This window comes from Oryza glaberrima, chromosome 5 (genome assembly GCF_000147395.1).
Source record: "Oryza glaberrima chromosome 5, OglaRS2, whole genome shotgun sequence".
In the NCBI taxonomy this organism is placed as follows: Eukaryota; Viridiplantae; Streptophyta; class Magnoliopsida; order Poales; family Poaceae; genus Oryza; species Oryza glaberrima.
In genome coordinates, this window is record NC_068330.1 from 24,288,519 (window position 1) to 24,306,184 (window position 17,666).

Here is a 17,666-nt window from a genome sequence, read left to right on the forward strand (position 1 = left end):
CGTGTGGGTGACTCGGAGCTGAGCTGGGACCCACTGTCAGTGAATGGATCAAGGGTGACTCGGATCTGAGCTGGGACCCACTGTCAGTGACTGGATCAAGGGTGACTCGGATCTGAGCTGGGACCCACTTTCAGTGACTGGATCGTGTGGGTGACTCGGAGCTGAGCTGGGACCCACTGTCAGTGACTGATCGTGTGGATGACTCGGAGCTTGGGTGGCGCTAGGAATTTTCTCGGGTGGCTTGCAGAACGGAGCACGGGGATGAACTGAAGAAGACGCGTGATTATGCAAACCGCCCCCCGGAATTCTGAGCTAATCCCGCACTGTGGCATGGGCCTGGTTTCGCATTAGGCCAGAGAATTTGGTGCTAATCACACTCCCTGCCATTGGAGGATTTTACTCGAACACCACTGGTTCTTGTGCTAATCACATCTACACCCTAGCCTCGAGGTGCAGTCGTAGAGGTGGCAGAATTGAGAATAGGTGCGAGGAATGGAGGGCATTGTTGGAAGAGTGGAAACGATAAAGCCTTGGGCCGTCAGGCTCGCCTCTCCATCGCCATTGCTGCTGCTCGCTCCGCTTCTCTTCTCTTCTCTTCTGGTCTCGCTGTTAGATTCACCAAGAAACTCATTTCTTCGCGCAATTTCTCCTCGGCTTCTCGGCTCGAGATGTTTGATCTGTAGAGTGAGGCGCAGAGGTGGGAGAGAGTGCGTGTGATTGGGGGGAAACTGAAGAGGGGCGAGGAGAGGTAGAGAGGGAGGAGGCCATCGATTTGATGCGTGGCTCCGGCGAGGCCGTCGCCGTTGCTCGAGACGTCGCGTCGTCGAGCCCGGCGAAACCCCCATCGGCATTGGACATGATGAGGTGAGGCCTGGAATCTCCAATCCCCTGATGCGTTCGTTGCTGCCGTTGAAAATTTTCTGCCGTGCTTCTGGGTATTCTATCTGCTGCTGCCGCTGCGTTCTTTCGCGAGATCAAAGGTGTGATTTTATCTGCTCGTTTGGGCTTCTGGTTTGTGTCGCTTCGGCTCTCGCCGCCCGATTTAGGCAAGTTTTGTTCATTCCTTTTCTTGCTCGCCGTCGGATTTCTGTTCGTGTGCCGTCTTGATTTCCTTGTTTGACAAAAGGCATCCTTTGATCTATGTTCGGTTTACTGCTGGATTTTGCCAATTCGTCCCTGTTCGGTCCGGCTGTATCTTATCTTTGCTTGTTGCAATTTCGTTGCTTTTTTCCCCATTTCATGGTCACTTTGACTGGTTTCTGAGTAACTTGTCGATTTCGTTCTTGTGCTTGTTCTTCGTCGGCTCCGTGCTGATGGGGATGAGAGCTCACGGCTGAAGATTTTTCGTTCCCTGAGTGGCCTAATTGTTTCAGATATCCACGATTTTCAGCGTTTTCTCGAGTTTGTGTGGTGTGCTGGTTTGTGCCGAACAGATCTCTGAATGGTTTCGTTTGGTCTTCGATTTTGCACTCTGCAAATTTGGGGATGTTCTACTGTTTTTCCTGTCGCGAATTCTCGCGAAAAAGGAGAGTTTTTGCTGTTCGTTTCATCCTCCATTCTGAAGGGGAGACCTTGTTCGTCTGATCCAATCGCTCTTGTGTTTCTGTTTGATTCTGCTGCAGATTTCAGAGAGTCAGCCCTGATTGTCTCCCGCTCCCCAATGGCGGCGGCGGTGGCGGAGGTAGCCGGAAGCCCGCGGCGGGGCCCAGATCGAGCAAGGACGACGACGCCCCGGCCGCCGCCGCCGCCGCCGACAGCGCGCGTACCAGTCCCTACCTCGCCGCGGCATCCGCATCGCTCGAGTCCAAGCCGCGCACTCGCGCTCCTCCTCCGCCGCCACCGGCACCGGCTCCGGCCCCGCCGTCGTCGTCGTCGGCAGCCGCTGCGCCAGGCAGGAGCCCGGCGCGCGAGCGCGAGCGCGACCACGGCCACCACCCCTCCGACATCTCCGACCCCACCTCCCCGAGCTCCACCGGCGTCGGCGGCGGCGGTGCTGGGGGGAGCGGCAGCGCGGTGCCCGACTCCGCCGTGCTCCTCCAGTGGGGACACAACAAGCGCTCGCGCGGACGCCGCGACGCCTCCGCCTCGTCGTCGTCGGCGGCCGCGCCCTCGCCGCAGCGTCGCCAGGCCGCCGCCGCCGCGGGCGTCAAGATCCAGCGCCGCTCCTCGGCGCCAGCGGAGAAGCTGATGCCGCCGCCGAGCACGACTCCCTCCCGCAGCTCCACCCTCCGCGTCACCTCCTCCCTCCCCGCCCGCGGCGGCGGCGGCGGCGACGCCCACCACCATGGCCGCTCCGCCCTCCCCCACCACAGCAGGTACACGCACTTACCCATCCTTCGGTGGATAGCCCGGCCCGGCCCGGCCCATCATCTCATCGTCTTCCTCCTCTTTTCCTTTTCCCCGAATTTTTCACTCTTCCGGTTTTGCCCCTCGGACCGAGCCGTATTCTCGGGCTCGTGGCCTCGCGGTCGCCGGCATCGGATCGCTTCCGGTTTGGTTCTAGTATAGTGGGGCTCTAGGCTCGGCTCGGCTCGGGGTCTCCCGCTCTCTCACACTCTGGATGGTGAGCTGAGCTGTCACGCCCCCTCCATCTTTAGCAACCGAGGTGAGGTGCGTTTAGATGATAAGATACCTTCTCCTCTTTTCTTTCCACACCATTTTTTTCCCTTTTTTTTTTTGTACAACAAGAGCAATGAAAATAAAAATATGTAGTAGCAATACTGGTTTGATCGGACTAGTGGTCAATCACTCGGTTGCTTCTGCTTTTAGAATCGACTTTTAGAATTTCTCTTTCCTGATTTTCGAGATCCTTTAGGCAACAATTTTTTGTACTACTAGCCTCTGTCACCATGTCCATGTCAGGATCATCATCAAGCGAGGAGGAGAGCACTTTCCCCTCTTCTTTTCTTTGCTAATCTGTGGGCTCATTCCCATTCATGTCGATCTAGCATTTCATTTCTGTATGCAATATTGCAATCCATATGTCCATTAATGGCTTCTTTTGGTTCATGTGGTGTGGTGATGTGCCATGTGTGTGTGTGTGAACGATCAACCGTGACATCAACTTCAGGCAGCTGATATAGAAGGTGTTGATGTAATATAGGTATAAAAATAGGACACACACTTACACATGCACCCTCATCTCATTCTCATCTCCTCCCTCTTTATGTGGGTTGGCATCTGGCAGTCGCTTTGCCGGTGCTCTGCTGTGCTCATTTCATCTGCATCCACCATTTCACCTGGCTGCTCTTGCATCCACTAGAGCTAAGATAGATAGATTGATAAAAACACAAAAAAAAAAGTTTCTGTTTTTGTTGTTGTGTCCAGCATCCACCGCTGTAGTGGCGAGTTTGCTTTTGTTGCTATGCTTGAATTTGACGGCATGATGATGATCAGATCCGGCGAGCAGTCGGCGGCGGCGACGAAGGCGGAGAAGCAGCAGCAGCGGCCGGCGGCGCACAGGGTGGCGGAGGCCGGTGGGGTGGTCATGGCGCTGGCCAAGACGGACTCCAAGTATCAGCACCACACCGGCCATGGCGGCCACGGCCAGGCCGCCGACCACCATGGGCCCAGCTCGTCGTCGAAGGCGGCGACAGCGGCGGCGCAGAAGATCGAGCTGCCGCGGATCTACACGACGCTGTCGCGCAAGGAGAAGGAGGAGGACTTCATGGCCATGAAAGGCACCAAGCTGCCCCAGCGACCCAAGAAGAGGCCCAAGCTTGTCGAGAAGCAAGTCAACGTATGGATAAATTATGCTACCTAATCAAACTGTGTTTTACTACCATCTTTTTGCTTGATGGTCTTGATGAGAAAACTGACATGATTTTTTTGTTCTGTATTTGTGCAGTTCGTCTGCCCAGGAATGTGGCTCTCGGATGTGACCAGATCCAAGTATATCGTCCGCGAGAAGAAGTCCACCAAGAAGGTACATATACTCCTCTATCGATTTTATCCACATCCACTTTCTCTGATTTGCATCAAGTTAGTAAGTATTTAAAAATCGATAGGTTCAGTAATACTCCTAACTACTTAAAAATCGATAGTACTAGTATTTGGCAGTATCGTCTGAAGTTGCGTAAAATTTGGTGAAAATAAAAAATTGCCGGGAAAGCCTGAGAAAGCATCAAAGCGAAGGGGCAGGAAAAAAAGCGAAAGGGAAAACGATCCGTCCGTCCGTCCGTCCGTCCGTCCGTCCCCTATGTCGAGTGGGGCCCACGCCCGTGAATGCGCGAGGGGTGCTCATTGATGACTGTGCTTAACCGGCATCTCTGCACTTTATTATCTTTTGCCGACGAGCGGACGTGGGCCCACGTTGGCAGCCTCTTAACGCGTGCTGTCCCGGTCACCCTGCAGGTGGGACCCACCGCAACGCTCGTTGTGGCTCACTGACACGTGGGTCCCTCGTGCAGTCTTGTTGCTGTTTCTGCTTACGTGGGGTTCTTTCTTCTCTTGCACTTCTGAAGTTAGATTAGGACATGTAATAATCAGCATCAACTGTGGGTCATCGTTAGTTGATTCGTCGAATTACTTGTGCCAAGTAGTAGACCTTTTGTCTCTTGTTGTGTTTTTGCTAACAGCTGTACTCCCCGTTCGGTTTGTGTTGTGCGAAATCTGCAATTGCCTCTGACGAGAAATCTAATATCTCTATGTGTTTTTCTTTGTTCCTCTCCTCTGCAGCAACAAAAATACAGGGGACTGAAAGGGATGGAGAGCATGGACAGCGACTCCGAGTGATCGCGAAAACCCGGAGCGCGACGCACAGAGATAGCAGCACAAGTGGGGTGAATTTCGCGTTGGAGCCTGGAGAAAAATCGCGGAAAAGAGAAACGTAAGATCAGTAGAGGAGGAAGAAGAAGAGGAGGAAGATAGGTCAAAGATGGATGGCGATGCAAGCATGAGCCTTCTTTTGGTTTAGGAGAAAAAAACAGACAAAAAAAGGATGATGAAAAACTTTCATTCGGCTGTTCCTTCGATTCCATTTTGTAAATCTGGGTGATTAGGGGCGGCTTTTTTTTCTAATTGTTTTCTCTTTTTTGTTTTGGTGAAATTTGGTGGTTTACATCCATGGCCATTGCCATGTGGTGATGGTGGTGGGCTGTGAATAGTTTTAGACTGTCAGAGACATTCAGAGTCTCAGGAAGAAGAAAGGAGAAAACTGATGTTAGCTCGCTCAATTCTGCGTATCATTCTTCCGTCATTTTTTCTGCATAGACTGCCTGTGTTTTTTTTACTATTGGCCGTGCATTGCGACGGCGAGCTCTTTTGCAGGAACATTTGCTGGCAACCTTGTACGGCTTCAGCAGATGCAGATCTGACCTCCGGCTGTGGTTGCAGGGATGAAGACTCGCAGGCAGTGTGTCATCAGAGGCCCAGAGCCCAAACAATGCTCATATGATTATAGTGCTACTGTACTCCATCTCTCTAAAATAAACTACTTTTGTATATTTAATAAATGGAGGGAATACTACAAGCTTCTTTAGACTGAAGCTAACCTCTGCTGTTCCACTAGGAAATCATGCGAATGACACGTGGAAATTCAGTAGAAATTTGACAAATTGACATATTATTCATTATCAATTTATTTTAATTGATACTTATGAGAATGACACGTGGGACTATCCGAGTGAAGGGAAATGGATAGGGTATCAAATAATTGAACCTCAATTTTGTGGAGTGTTAAATTATCAAAATCTCTGATCTGAGGACAAATCTCTCGGTTTTGAGGGACAGGGCACGGGCAATGTTTGGTGCTTTGAGGCTCCGTGGTTACTCCATCATGCAGCTCCGTATGGCAGTTCGACCAGTGCATACAGGAGTATTAGTCTAGGAGTACTATAACTGGGACGGCTGTAAAGTGCAGATTAATGTTGGGTGACACAGGCACAGTTTGGTGGAGGGCACCCCTGCTCACCAAACGGCTTTTGGATTCTTCTTCTCTCCTCTCCATGGCAGCCGTCGTCATCTGTGAGCCGCCATCCACTGCCGTGCCTCGTCCACGGCCAAAATGGCAAAAAATCCCTGCAACTTGCTTACCGATCGGGTGATCTATCCTCTCCTACTTCGGTGAGATTTCATTCACTTCAGTAGTTCAGTATCTCTCTTGCGTGTCGGTGGATTGGCCGCGAGGCGTGTGATCTCTTGCGTATCTCTCTTTAGTTTGGTTCTTCAGTTGAGAAGACCAAGAATGTGAAATTGAGATGTAGAGCCGGATTAATTCGGGGATCTCACTGGAGCTCATGGGGGGAGGGAGGGATCAAATTGGCGAGCAAAAACTCCCAACGCGCGCGATTCGCCGGGCGGCGCTCTGACGGACAATCCGAGGCGGCGAAAACGACGAGCGGCTGGTCCTCTCTCTCTCTGCTAGATCGCCCGTCACGTCGCATCTCCCGGCGGGGACACGGAAAACGTCGAGCTCCAAACGCTTGTTCGCCGCTGCCTCCGGGCTGCAGGCAGATAATGCTAGTACGTGGTTATGATCCGTGGTCCACAGCGACAGCGCGCTGAGCCCGAGAGCAAGGTTAAAGTAAATATTATAGCTAATTATTAGCTTCAAATCATCTATAATCAATTTAACAATCAATCTATATAATAGGAGTAAATTTCAGAAAACTATAACTTTAGTGATAAAACTATTGTTTTGCTGCAACAATAGCGTGGGAAATCTATCTATTATACTATTAATACAGCTCGAAAAGAAGGCACCACGTTCACCGTAGAGGCTAGAAATTACCACGTTAATCGAAGAAAAAGAAAAAATATCGACCGCTTGGTCGTTGATGGCCTATATTTTAATGGCTGAGATTTAATTAAAATTTTGGAACATTAGACTTGGTTTCACGTATACAGACATATCAGGCACTATAAATCGGGCATAGTATCAGACACGGATCGACATGTGCAGTAGTAATAGGTACCAATTACCACAATAATAGCAATAAGACAGTAGATTCCAAAATAAAAACACCCTACACACAATCCGACTCTGCCAACCTTCACTGATTCCTGGCTAATCTTGATTGACTCCCCAATAAATACTAAGCACCAGAACGGAGTCACCAACCAGAACAACAAGAGAAGATGTCAATAGCAATCAACACAACTGAACTGTCCGCAAAACACAGCAGCAAAAAATATGTCCAGGACGCCATTGTCGCCGGATCATTATCGTCAAATTTAGCCTTTTCCAGTTCGGTTTCTTCCTCTCACAAAGGCCCTTTGGTATGTTCTGCTCATCTTCTTCTTTTATATTCATGTTTACATATTTGTTAAATTTATTAGCTACTCATTCAATGGTATTTGTTTTAAGACTGAAATAATCTCGATTAACCATACATCGTCAAATATTTTTGATGTCAAATATTTTGGATGGATATGGAGTGTGTGAGCACAATTTTTTTATGACATCCCCAAAGGAATCCTGTGAGCTTCGCATTGCGAATCCAATCAAACATCCAACAAGCAAGACGAGAACTTGATATTTTGCATGAGACAAAACAAATGATATGAATGCACATTACTATTTACCTGAAAGATCCACTGCTCCAAGCATGGACAGCAAAGGAGATGCTGCGCCTAAGGGACCTCGGGGCTTCGTCGCACACAGTAACCGCACACCTCTGATGCATGAGAACGGATCTGACCCTGGAGGCTGGAGCCCTTCCACGTTTCCACCACGCCAAGCTGGACGGGGAGTAGGGAGGGACACCGAGAAAAGTCAAGCAACCGACGACTGGCGGCTGGCGCCGGCCACTGGGAGGGGAGAACGAGGGAAAATTTTCAGGAAGCAAGTGGGGAAAAGATGATAGAAGAGAGGGAGGCGGAAAAAATCAGGAAGCAAGGAAGTGGAAGTGGGGAAAAGAAGATGAGAGAGGTAAACATGACTGACTGACTGGTGAAGTGGTAAGTGGTGAGAGCGAAGACTTAAAAAAAGAAAATGTTGTTGCGCTTGAAAATAATGTAGTCCTCCTGTTACTTTTAATTGATGATACCTTTAATTTTTAGAGACATATTTGACCATGTATTTTATTCAACATTTTACGTAAATACTTAGGATATAACTCATGCTTAAAATGCTTTTAATGATAAAACAATTATAATTATGTAAATTTTTTCAATAGTGCCATCTATTAAAATACTTAAACATTCAACTCTACCAACAAATATAAATAAATAATACCTAAATTTTGGGATAAAAAAGCATAAAAATTCAGACACACAGCACAAGTGCACACACGTGACTACCAGACATATCTATGAAACTGTTAAAAGGTCCAATTTTTAAACTTTAGAAACAAAAAGGTCTAAACTTTAAAGATTATAAGGAGGATAAATATAATTTGTATAGATCCGATGAAAAAAATAAAGGGGGTGAAAAAAAAAAGAGGTAGCGAGTAGTGTAACTTTAAAAATATATAAAATTAAAAACACGGGGATAATAAGGATCAATATTTTAAAATCATAATACAATGAGATGATTATTTAATAAAATTTATGTGTTAAAATAAATAATTTTGTAGGTGCTAGCCGCGCAATTGCGCGGGCCACCTAACTAGTTATCACAAAATAACTTTTACGTGTAGCAGCATATAACGTAAAAGTTGCAGTTTTGTGATAATTTCCCACGCTATTGTTACATCAAACTGAAACATGCTACTAATGTTGTAGCAAACTGATAATTTTGTCATTAAAGTTGTAGGTTTTTGAAATTTACTCATATAATAGTTACTTGTAAACATATAATGCACTATTAATATCTGGTCTTACCTATAATACACATGTTGCGTCTTGAAGTCTATATTATAGCTGGCTACAAATGTATGACCCGCTGATTTTCCCTCTCCTCTTTATTTCCACGGAATATGTTTACCTTTGGTTTTTGGTTTATAGTATGTTATTTTACCTGATCTGATCGGCCGATTTATTTATGGATAAAACGAAAAGATCCATCCGCCGCGTCTACGACTGCGACGTTGGTCGGTCGCAGACTCGCAGCCTCCTGATCCATTTACTACCAAAAAACGTTCAGGTCAGGGAGAGACTCAGGACCATCTCGGGAGAAATTCTAACGAGACCCACACAGTCTGGCCCAACTACTGTCGCATTTGTTTAAATGGGCTGAGCTCTCGGCCCATACAATTGGATGGTTATTGGGCTGATGAGCCGGAAATGCGAGCCCAATTGTAAACCTAAAACACCGCTCGCCGCTGCACCTGCACGCGCCGCATCTCTCCCTCACTCTCTCGATCTCTCACTCGCGTCGCCGCCGTCGCCGCCGCCGCCGCAACTGCCGCTTGCCGAAGCTCCTCCTCCTCGCCGACGAGATGGTACGGCCGCCCTTCCCTACTCTATGGCTCCTCTGATCCTTGCTCTCCATCTGCGGAGCCTTAGGTTTCTGTCCGTTCGTGGCTGGAGCATTCTTGATTTGTGGCTTTATCACAAGTTCCTTTTCCGCGCGATGGAGATATGGTTTCTCAGTTAGATTTGCGAAGGTTTTAGCTTGTGTTGAGTGAAATGATGCCCGTAGTCGTGTGGTATTCCTTAGATCTATGTGTTTTTTTGGATTTATTTTTTGTGCTTGATATGGAATGTGGCACTGTGAAATCTGACGGAGCTATTACTTGTTTGAACTGTTATTAGAATGCTAGTTACTGCCGTCCGAGGTACCTGTCACTCGCTGGTATTAAGTGATACTGAAAACTTGAGCTTAAGTGTGCATTGTCATATAGATGCAACAATTTAAGAACACTCGTAGTAGCATTTACGAGTGGCAATCAGTACACATCCAATCGTCTGATCCATCGACATCCCTGTTCAACTGCTCCTCCTTGTTTATGATTGAAGCTAATTTATCATGTTTTCTCTCTTCCCTCTGCACCTCACTTTTGTTTGCGTACTTGTTTTGACTCTATTTCCACGTATATTCCAGGTTGATAGACTGCTTAAGGATGATGCGACCGAGGAGAAGGGAGAGCGTGCCAGGATGGTTAGTTCAAATCATTGCCCTTTCAATTCCTCCATCCTTGTCTCTGCAGTGCTATGCTATGACGCTACATCCATTTATGTCATGTGTTTCCTTGGGTCCTGCATCACCAAAATACTGCCTATAGAACAGCCAAACGCTCTCTAGTTCTTGGCTCTGGCTCATTCCTGATTATTTCACAACCAAAAACTCTATACCTGTTCTGTGTCCCAATGGTGACCAAGCTTTTCTGCCTTACTGGTTATGCTTTAATACTAATACTGATTGCTTTTGAAGCCACAGTATTACATTTACTGGTATATCCTATAAATTTCTCATTCGGAATTGGCGAATGTTCTGACTGACAGTAACGAAAATGGTTTAGACTCAAATGCTTTTTCAGGCAAGTCTTGCATGCTAACCTGTTTCTTATTTAGGCATCCTTTGTTGGTGGTATGGCAATCAGTGATTTGGTCAAGACAACGTTGGGGCCAAAAGGAATGGTATGCTCAAAAATCTAAAGCATCCTGGTTTTCTTCATTTATTTGCAAACTATCACCCCTGATATTGGCTCAAATTTTAATCTACTCATCAAGTGCCAAATTTGTAATCACATAACCGCCTTTCTATGTTCTATACTCAGGACAAGATCCTACAATCAACTGGTAGGGGACGCAGTGTGACTGTTACAAATGATGGTGCTACAATTCTGAAGTCTCTTCATATCGACAACCCAGCTGCTAAGGTCCTTGTTGGTATCCTTTAATTTGACCCTTTTTTATTGCTACACCGGTTAGGTAATATCACTGTTTTAAATCTCTGTTTCATATGTATGAAGTGTTTTTTACTTCATATTTTTGATAATTTATTGGATCTTCTTGTTGGCCAATCTTTATAATGCAAAAATAAAAAAAAGTTATTCCTTAATGTGGGCCTCAGACATCTCAAAAGTGCAAGATGACGAAGTGGGTGATGGAACTACTTCTGTTGTTGTTTTGGCTGGTGAGCTTTTGAGGGAAGCTGAAAAGTTGGTAAATATGAAGATACATCCAATGACAATCATTGCAGGTATATTTCAGTTCTACATGATCACCAGTATACTGATGCCACGTATTTACTGTTGACAATTAGACCACTCATGCTTAATCGGAGTTTAATTTGTCTTCTCACGGCATAAGTCCTCATCTAGATCATAATTAGAGTTGACTGTGCCCAAGAGAATCATGTGCAATGTAATGCATATGTTCCTCACTAGCAAGTTCGTAGTACTGTTACATTCTATTGCTCATGGGTTGTCTTCAATAAACAAAAAAGTTTTTTGCAAGAAGTTCATCCATGTTATGTAGACGTGTGATTGAGCATCACTTTCTGTACACATGGGTCAGATTAAACTTTTTATTTCCTGTCCAATGGATTTGTTTCACCAATTTCAGGGTTCAGGATGGCTGCTGAATGTGCTCGTGATGCTTTATTACAGAGGGCCATGGATAACAAGGAAGATTCAGGCTAGTTACATTTCCTTACGCATGTGGTTTATTGATTTAAACTGAAGATGTCCTATATATTTAATGTTTTGCCTCCTGGGATTTATGCATGGAAGTTTGCTCAAAAGATCTACCATTTAATGATTGCTTGTTTGTGTTCACAGTACATAATTTGTCTAGCACTCTAGCATCTCTTCCATAAATTGAATCACACCACTAATATTCAGCTTTTAATTCCATGTTACTGCAGATAAGTTTAGATCAGATCTGATGAACATTGCTATGACAACGTTGAGTTCAAAAATACTTTCCCAGGACAAGGAATACTTTGCTGGTCTTGCAGTTGATGCTGTTCTAAGACTTAAGGTACTGAAATTGTTAATGCTTTATACTATATATTTGCAGTTAGTTGTTTTGAACTTTTGATTTGTGACTGTTACTACATATTCTGCCGCTATATTGCCTTAAATACTTTTCATTATACCATCATTTAAGTCACTGCAGATTCTGATTTGTGTGTGCTACTACTGAATTGCAGGGCAGTACCAACTTGGAAGCAATTCAAATTCTTAAGAAAACTGGAGGGTCTCTAAAGGACTCCTTTTTGGATGAAGGGTATGTCAGAATTGTGTTTGACAATATTTAGGGAGAAAATTTCCTTCAGTATCCAACCTTTATTGACCCCAAATATCTGTTAGGTTCAAGAATAAAGTAGTACATGATATTTATTCATTGCAGACTAATTAAATTTTGAAATTATGTAAATCATCATATGTTGGAAGCAGCCATGAGCAGATCAAACTGAAGTCCTGCTCTTGAGGTGGCAATTTCATGATTTTTTTCTTTTGTAGGTTCATTCTAGACAAGAAAATCGGTCTTGGCCAACCGAAGAGGATTGAAAACGCCAAGATTTTGGTTGCAAATACTGCTATGGACACCGACAAAGTTAAGATATATGGAGCACGTGTACGGGTTGATTCAATGGCTAAGGTTGCTGAAATTGAAGCTGCTGAAAAGCAAAAAATGAGAGAAAAAGTGCAAAAGATCATAGGTCATGGAATCAACTGTTTCGTTAACAGGCAGTTGATCTACAACTTACCTGAGGAACTCTTTGCAGATGCTGGCATACTGGCAATCGAGCATGCTGATTTTGAGGGCATTGAGCGGCTTGCTCTTGTCACTGGTGGTGACATCGCCTCCACTTTTGATAACCCGGAGTCTGTCAAACTTGGTCATTGCAAGGTCATTGAAGAGATTATGATTGGGGAGGACAGGCTGATTCATTTCTCTGGGGTTGAAATGGGGCAAGCCTGTACTATTGTCCTCAGAGGAGCAAGGTATGCTCATGCCTATAGTTGGACTCTTTTTTCTTTACATTTATCTATATTCCATCTTGAGCTTGTGTTGACTGTGTGCTTTTACCTGCAGTGAGCATGTGCTTGATGAAGCAGAGAGGTCCCTGCACGATGCCTTATGTGTGCTTTCACAAACAGTGAACGACACCCGTGTGTTATATGGTGGTGGATGGCCTGAGATGGTTATGGCCAAAGAAGTAGATGGACTGGCGAGAAAGACACCTGGGAAGAAGTCCCATGCTATCGAAGCCTTCTCGCGCGCTCTTCAGTCCATTCCAACCATCATCGCTGACAATGCTGGTCTGGATAGCGCTGATCTGATCTCTCAGCTCAGAGCAGAGCATCACAAAGAGCAGAGCACTGCTGGAATTGATGTCATTTCTGGCGGCGTAAGTTTGCTAGTGCATATCAGAAGTTGCATTTACATTTGTTCTAGGGGTTGGAGCTGATACTAAGACTTCTTCCGCAGGTTGGAGACATGGAAAAGCTGGGGATATCAGAGTCGTTTAAGGCGAAGCAAGCTGTTCTTATGTCTGCTACCGAGGCAGCGGAGATGATTCTCAGGGTCGATGAGATCGTCACTTGTGCTCCACGGAGAAGGGAGGACAGGATGTGATGTGTCTGATATTTGTGTTCTAATCTGAGGATGTTTGTTTTTTTGAAGTGTTTTGTATCAGTTCGTCTTGTAGACACATATGGGACGGCCGGGTCTGTATTATCATGAAAGCTTTGTCCTAACAGCGGAACACTTTGAATGGGATTCTTATTTGCAGCTTTACTCATGTGCGCTTGGCTCAAAATATGTTGGGTTTCGGTCTTGAGTATACATTCTATTGTACCATGTTATCTGTTTGGATCATCATTCTTTCTGTAATGAGCATTACTCCCTTTGGTTGCACTTGGGCATGTCACATGTTTTGCTGACATGAGTTACACTTACACATCAAGCCATACTGAGCTAAGCATGGACCAAGGTCACTATCAATTGCATTCTTGGGACTCTTTGAGCTCTGCTGGCCTAGATGACTCAATCAATGTTCCATAGTTTCTTGTTTATCTGATCATTGATGAGCAGGTGCCTACTGTTGATTTGCAAAGGTAAGGATATAAGGAATGGTCCATACACATCATAGAGACATAATATGCAACACACAGGAGAAAAGTACGAACGGAATTAAAAGAACTGTGCCTGGATAACGAACCATCAATCGACAACAATGGATGATACAACAAAACTGTTTCGGAGCATGCAAGCTAGAAGAACTAATCATGCAATGCACAAGCATTTACATGGAAATCATGATCCATCTCCAGCACTGACATATCACCTTCAAACAGTGTGCAATCCTCGTGCTGAATTGCTGACGGTGAGAAGCTAGGCTGGTTAAAAATAATACATCAGGTTTGCGAGGTTGCTTAACTTGCATTCTGCATATCAATGGCTTCGATGCTGTGTTCATCCAGCTCTTGGGAATAAAAATCAAACAAGAATCAAATTTGACTCAGTGTAAAGCCGACATGAATATGGACATGAAACCTATAAGGACTTAGGGATGAAAACAAATGCTTGAATGAGAAGTGTTAACAACAACAACACGAATTTGGTTATGAAAGTAAATGCTAGAATAAAAAACCAACATGAATTCGGTTATGAATATGGTTTCGCCCATCTCCTCCCACTTCCCCGGCATTCTCTCTCAAACCACCCTAAGGCTGTGTTCTTCCCCACCTTCCACTCACCTCCCTCGTGTTCCCCGTACACGCTTTTCAAACTACTAAACGGCGTGTTTTTTACAAAAGGTTTCGGTACGAAAGTTTCTTTAAAAACATTTTAATCCATTTTTTTTAAAAAATAATATTAATTAATCATAAGAAAATATGTCGCTCCGTTTTGCGTGCGCATGATGTGAGTTCCCAATCTCACCTCCCGAACACAATGTTATTGTTCTTCTATTGCTCACCCTTCGTTGCTAGCCCCCAAAGCCTAATTAATCTGGCAAAGCTTGCTAGAGTTTGGTTGTCGAGGACGTTGAGGGGCTCATCGAGGAAGTTGATGTCGTGCGGATTTAGTAGAATCTCACTTGACTGAACAGTAGCAACAGTGATAAATAAATGCCAAAATTAACTAAAACCGACACAAATTTGGATAAGAAGATAAATGCTAGAACGACAACTATTTATAAAACCGACGCGGATTTAGACATGAAAAGTGAATGCTAAAACGACAAGTTTTTACAAAACTGACACGGATTTAAACATGAAAATAAACGCTAGAATAAGAATGACGAAGGGACTATCGATTCGGTCTAAATGAACCCTCCATCATAACTAATCACCAGCCATACCAATGGAGACAGAGCTCCTCTGACGTAAAGTTAGAGGGAGCCTTTAAGTCAGTGACCATGTCCCCTCAGACTTTAAGTCAGGGGAGCCTTCTTCCTACCAACAGCTATCACCCTCTGAACAAATCAAGCTAACCCATCAGTTACAAGCACAGAAAGTCGGTCTACTGATCCATGCAACAATTTTTGTCCCTTGCAAGTAAGCCTAATCCATGCAACATGCATGACTCAACTACACCTAATGGCATCGCATCCTGCCAATTTCTTTTTGTTGCTTCAGTTTCTTTTCCCTTTTGTTGCACCGCTCGCTCCCTCCCTTCGTTTCCGCGCGCGCGGCCCAGCCCATCACATCACATGGCTCGTTCTCTTCAAACTGCCGTCTCGACGTGTCCTCCGGCCGCGCCGCCACCTGTCAGGCTCTTGTGGACGCTGCCCTCGCCGTCGGAAGCGCTCTCCTCCTCCTCCGCCGCCGCAGCCGCCGCCGCCGCGGCGACCTTCTTGGCCTTGGCGTACTCGCCGTAGAGGTAGGAGGAGAAGCCCCAGGCGCAGAGCGCGGTGGCGAGGGCCTTCTCCGCGCCGAACGGGTCGCCGAACACGGCGACGCCGCCGAGCACGTTGAGGGTGAGCACGGCGGCCATGCAGACGCCGCTGTGGAGCGACGAGGTGAGGTAGATCACGCCGGCGGTGCCCATGAAGCACGCCTGCCACGTCAGCACCACCGTCGCCACCACCGCCCAGTACACCGCCGGCGAGGACCCGCCGTCCACCCAGCCGGACACGTCGTCCGCCACGCCGCCCGACGCCGCCAGCCCCACCGCCGCGATGAGCGACGCCATCGCCTGCATCACCGCCTGCACCTCCACGGCCAGGACGAACCCCCCGGAGACGGCCTCGCGGTACACCAGCTCCATCACCGGCAGGTACGCCGAGAAGAGCCCCGCGGCGCCCAGCGTGACGACGAACCCGACGAGGTAGCTCTTCCTGCCGCCGCCGCCGACGCCGCCCTCCGCCGTCTCACCGGAGTCCCCCGACCGGAGCGCGAGGAGCACCGAGCTGAGCGTCAGCAGCACGACGGCATTGAGGTTCACGAAGGTGACCGGGTGGCGGACGATGACGACGGCGAGCACCAGCGTGAACGCGAGCTGCGTCGACAGCAGCAGCGACGACGTCGACACGGGGAGGAGCGACGTGCTGTACGCGAAGAGCAGGTTGTTGGCCCCCATCAGGGCGCCGATGACGAGGCAGACGGCGAGGAACCGCCGCGACAGCCACGTGAACGGCCGCGGCGCCGACGCCGGCCGGCCGCCGGCGAGCGCGCCGGCGACCAGCAGCGGGAACCCCGCCGACTGCACCAGCGTCACCACCCACCGGTTCCGCCCGCCGTGCGTGAAGTAGAACCTCGACAGCAGGCTCGACGCCACCGACCCCACCAGCAGCGCCGCGTAGTTCGCCATTAGGAGCAGCATCCTGCGCCGGCGAGGCCCCGCCATGGCGGCGGCGACGGCGGCGGCGATTGCCATCGTTATCGGCGAGGAGGAGGAGGAGGAGTGTGTAGGCGGCGATGGCGATGTGAGTCTCCACTTATTTATGCAGATGATGAGATGAGAGGGGATAAAATGGCGTATTATATAGATGATGATTTTTTTTTTCTTCCAAAGTTTGACTCCTTTTGCATTTTCAGGTTCTACGCCTTTCGTTTTCAAACAAAATTAAAAGTAGCAAATTGAAACTGAAAAAAATAATCAAGGTGACTGGTTTGTCTACAAAAGAAGACGGAATTTAATTGCTAGAGACCATGATCGGGATATGAGATACATGAATGTGCTGTTCATGAGTAGGTCGTTCTAAAAATGGAGTAAATTAAACCATACTTAATTATGGCTACAAATTGATAATAAATGGTCAGTATAGCATATCTCTTTATCATTCTGGTGAATTAATTGATATAGATTCCAATGCATCCGTTGATGATAATAAGATGATGATTACAGAGAATGTTTTCATCCCTCGAGGGTACAAAACAAGTCCCATAAGCAGAAGTCCCATTTGAAAGACAAGAAATTCTCCTCGATTCATATGTATGTGAACCGAATTTTACAATCCACCAGTTCATGTCTGATTAATCTGCACCATCCAAACTAACCAAATGCAGCAAAGTGATCAGAATGCCAGCCCAGTAGTAATTAATCCGCAGTAAAAATCCAGCTACATTTTACGCTGACCCGATCTGCGTCTGTTTGCTCTGCCCGCATTTGCTGGCAAGTGGATGACAACGACGACATGCCGGCTGGCCGGCCGGCCCGGCGCGCGGCGACTCGCCGGAATGCAAGCAAGCAAGCACGGACGTTAAAGCTAGCTATATATCCAGCCGAGCACGCACCCCAAAACGAGAACTGAATAACTGAACCGTTCTTGTGTGTGGGTTTTTGTTATAAAAGTTAGTCAAAATTGCGGAACACGACTGACTCTTGTTAGCCATTGATCAACCCCAGACACAACAAACCACGACATATATATACTAGAATTT

At 46.8% G+C, this 17,666-nt stretch overlaps 2 protein-coding genes and 1 pseudogene across 3 annotated transcripts; 2 read left to right on the forward strand and 1 right to left on the reverse strand.

The window, feature by feature from the left end:
- The first annotated feature begins 542 nt into the window (after positions 1-542).
- LOC127774805 (uncharacterized) lies at positions 543-5,174 on the forward strand. Its single transcript, XM_052301097.1, has 5 exons — positions 543-864; positions 1,623-2,315; positions 3,397-3,739; positions 3,848-3,925; positions 4,678-5,174. The coding sequence occupies exons 1-5, from the start codon at positions 776-778 to the stop codon at positions 4,732-4,734; spliced, it is 1,260 nt and encodes a 419-aa protein (XP_052157057.1). The 5' UTR covers positions 543-775; the 3' UTR covers positions 4,735-5,174.
- A 4,017-nt stretch (positions 5,175-9,191) lies between these two features.
- LOC127774803 (T-complex protein 1 subunit beta-like) lies at positions 9,192-13,693 on the forward strand. 2 transcript variants are annotated; one of them, XM_052301095.1, is made up of 12 exons: positions 9,192-9,323; positions 9,926-9,982; positions 10,396-10,461; positions 10,602-10,713; positions 10,898-11,026; positions 11,392-11,463; positions 11,693-11,808; positions 11,981-12,057; positions 12,294-12,493; positions 12,560-12,779; positions 12,871-13,186; positions 13,267-13,693. In XM_052301095.1, exons 1-12 carry the CDS (start codon positions 9,321-9,323, stop codon positions 13,411-13,413), a joined length of 1,515 nt encoding a protein of 504 aa, XP_052157055.1. In that variant the 5' UTR covers positions 9,192-9,320; the 3' UTR covers positions 13,414-13,693. The 2 variants fall into 2 exon arrangements, with proteins under 2 accessions (XP_052157055.1, XP_052157054.1); XM_052301094.1 differs by having other exon boundaries at positions 12,294-12,779.
- A 1,271-nt stretch (positions 13,694-14,964) lies between these two features.
- Positions 14,965-16,814, reverse strand: LOC127774804 (probable purine permease 4; annotated as a pseudogene).
- Between the last annotated feature and the right edge of the window lie 852 nt (positions 16,815-17,666).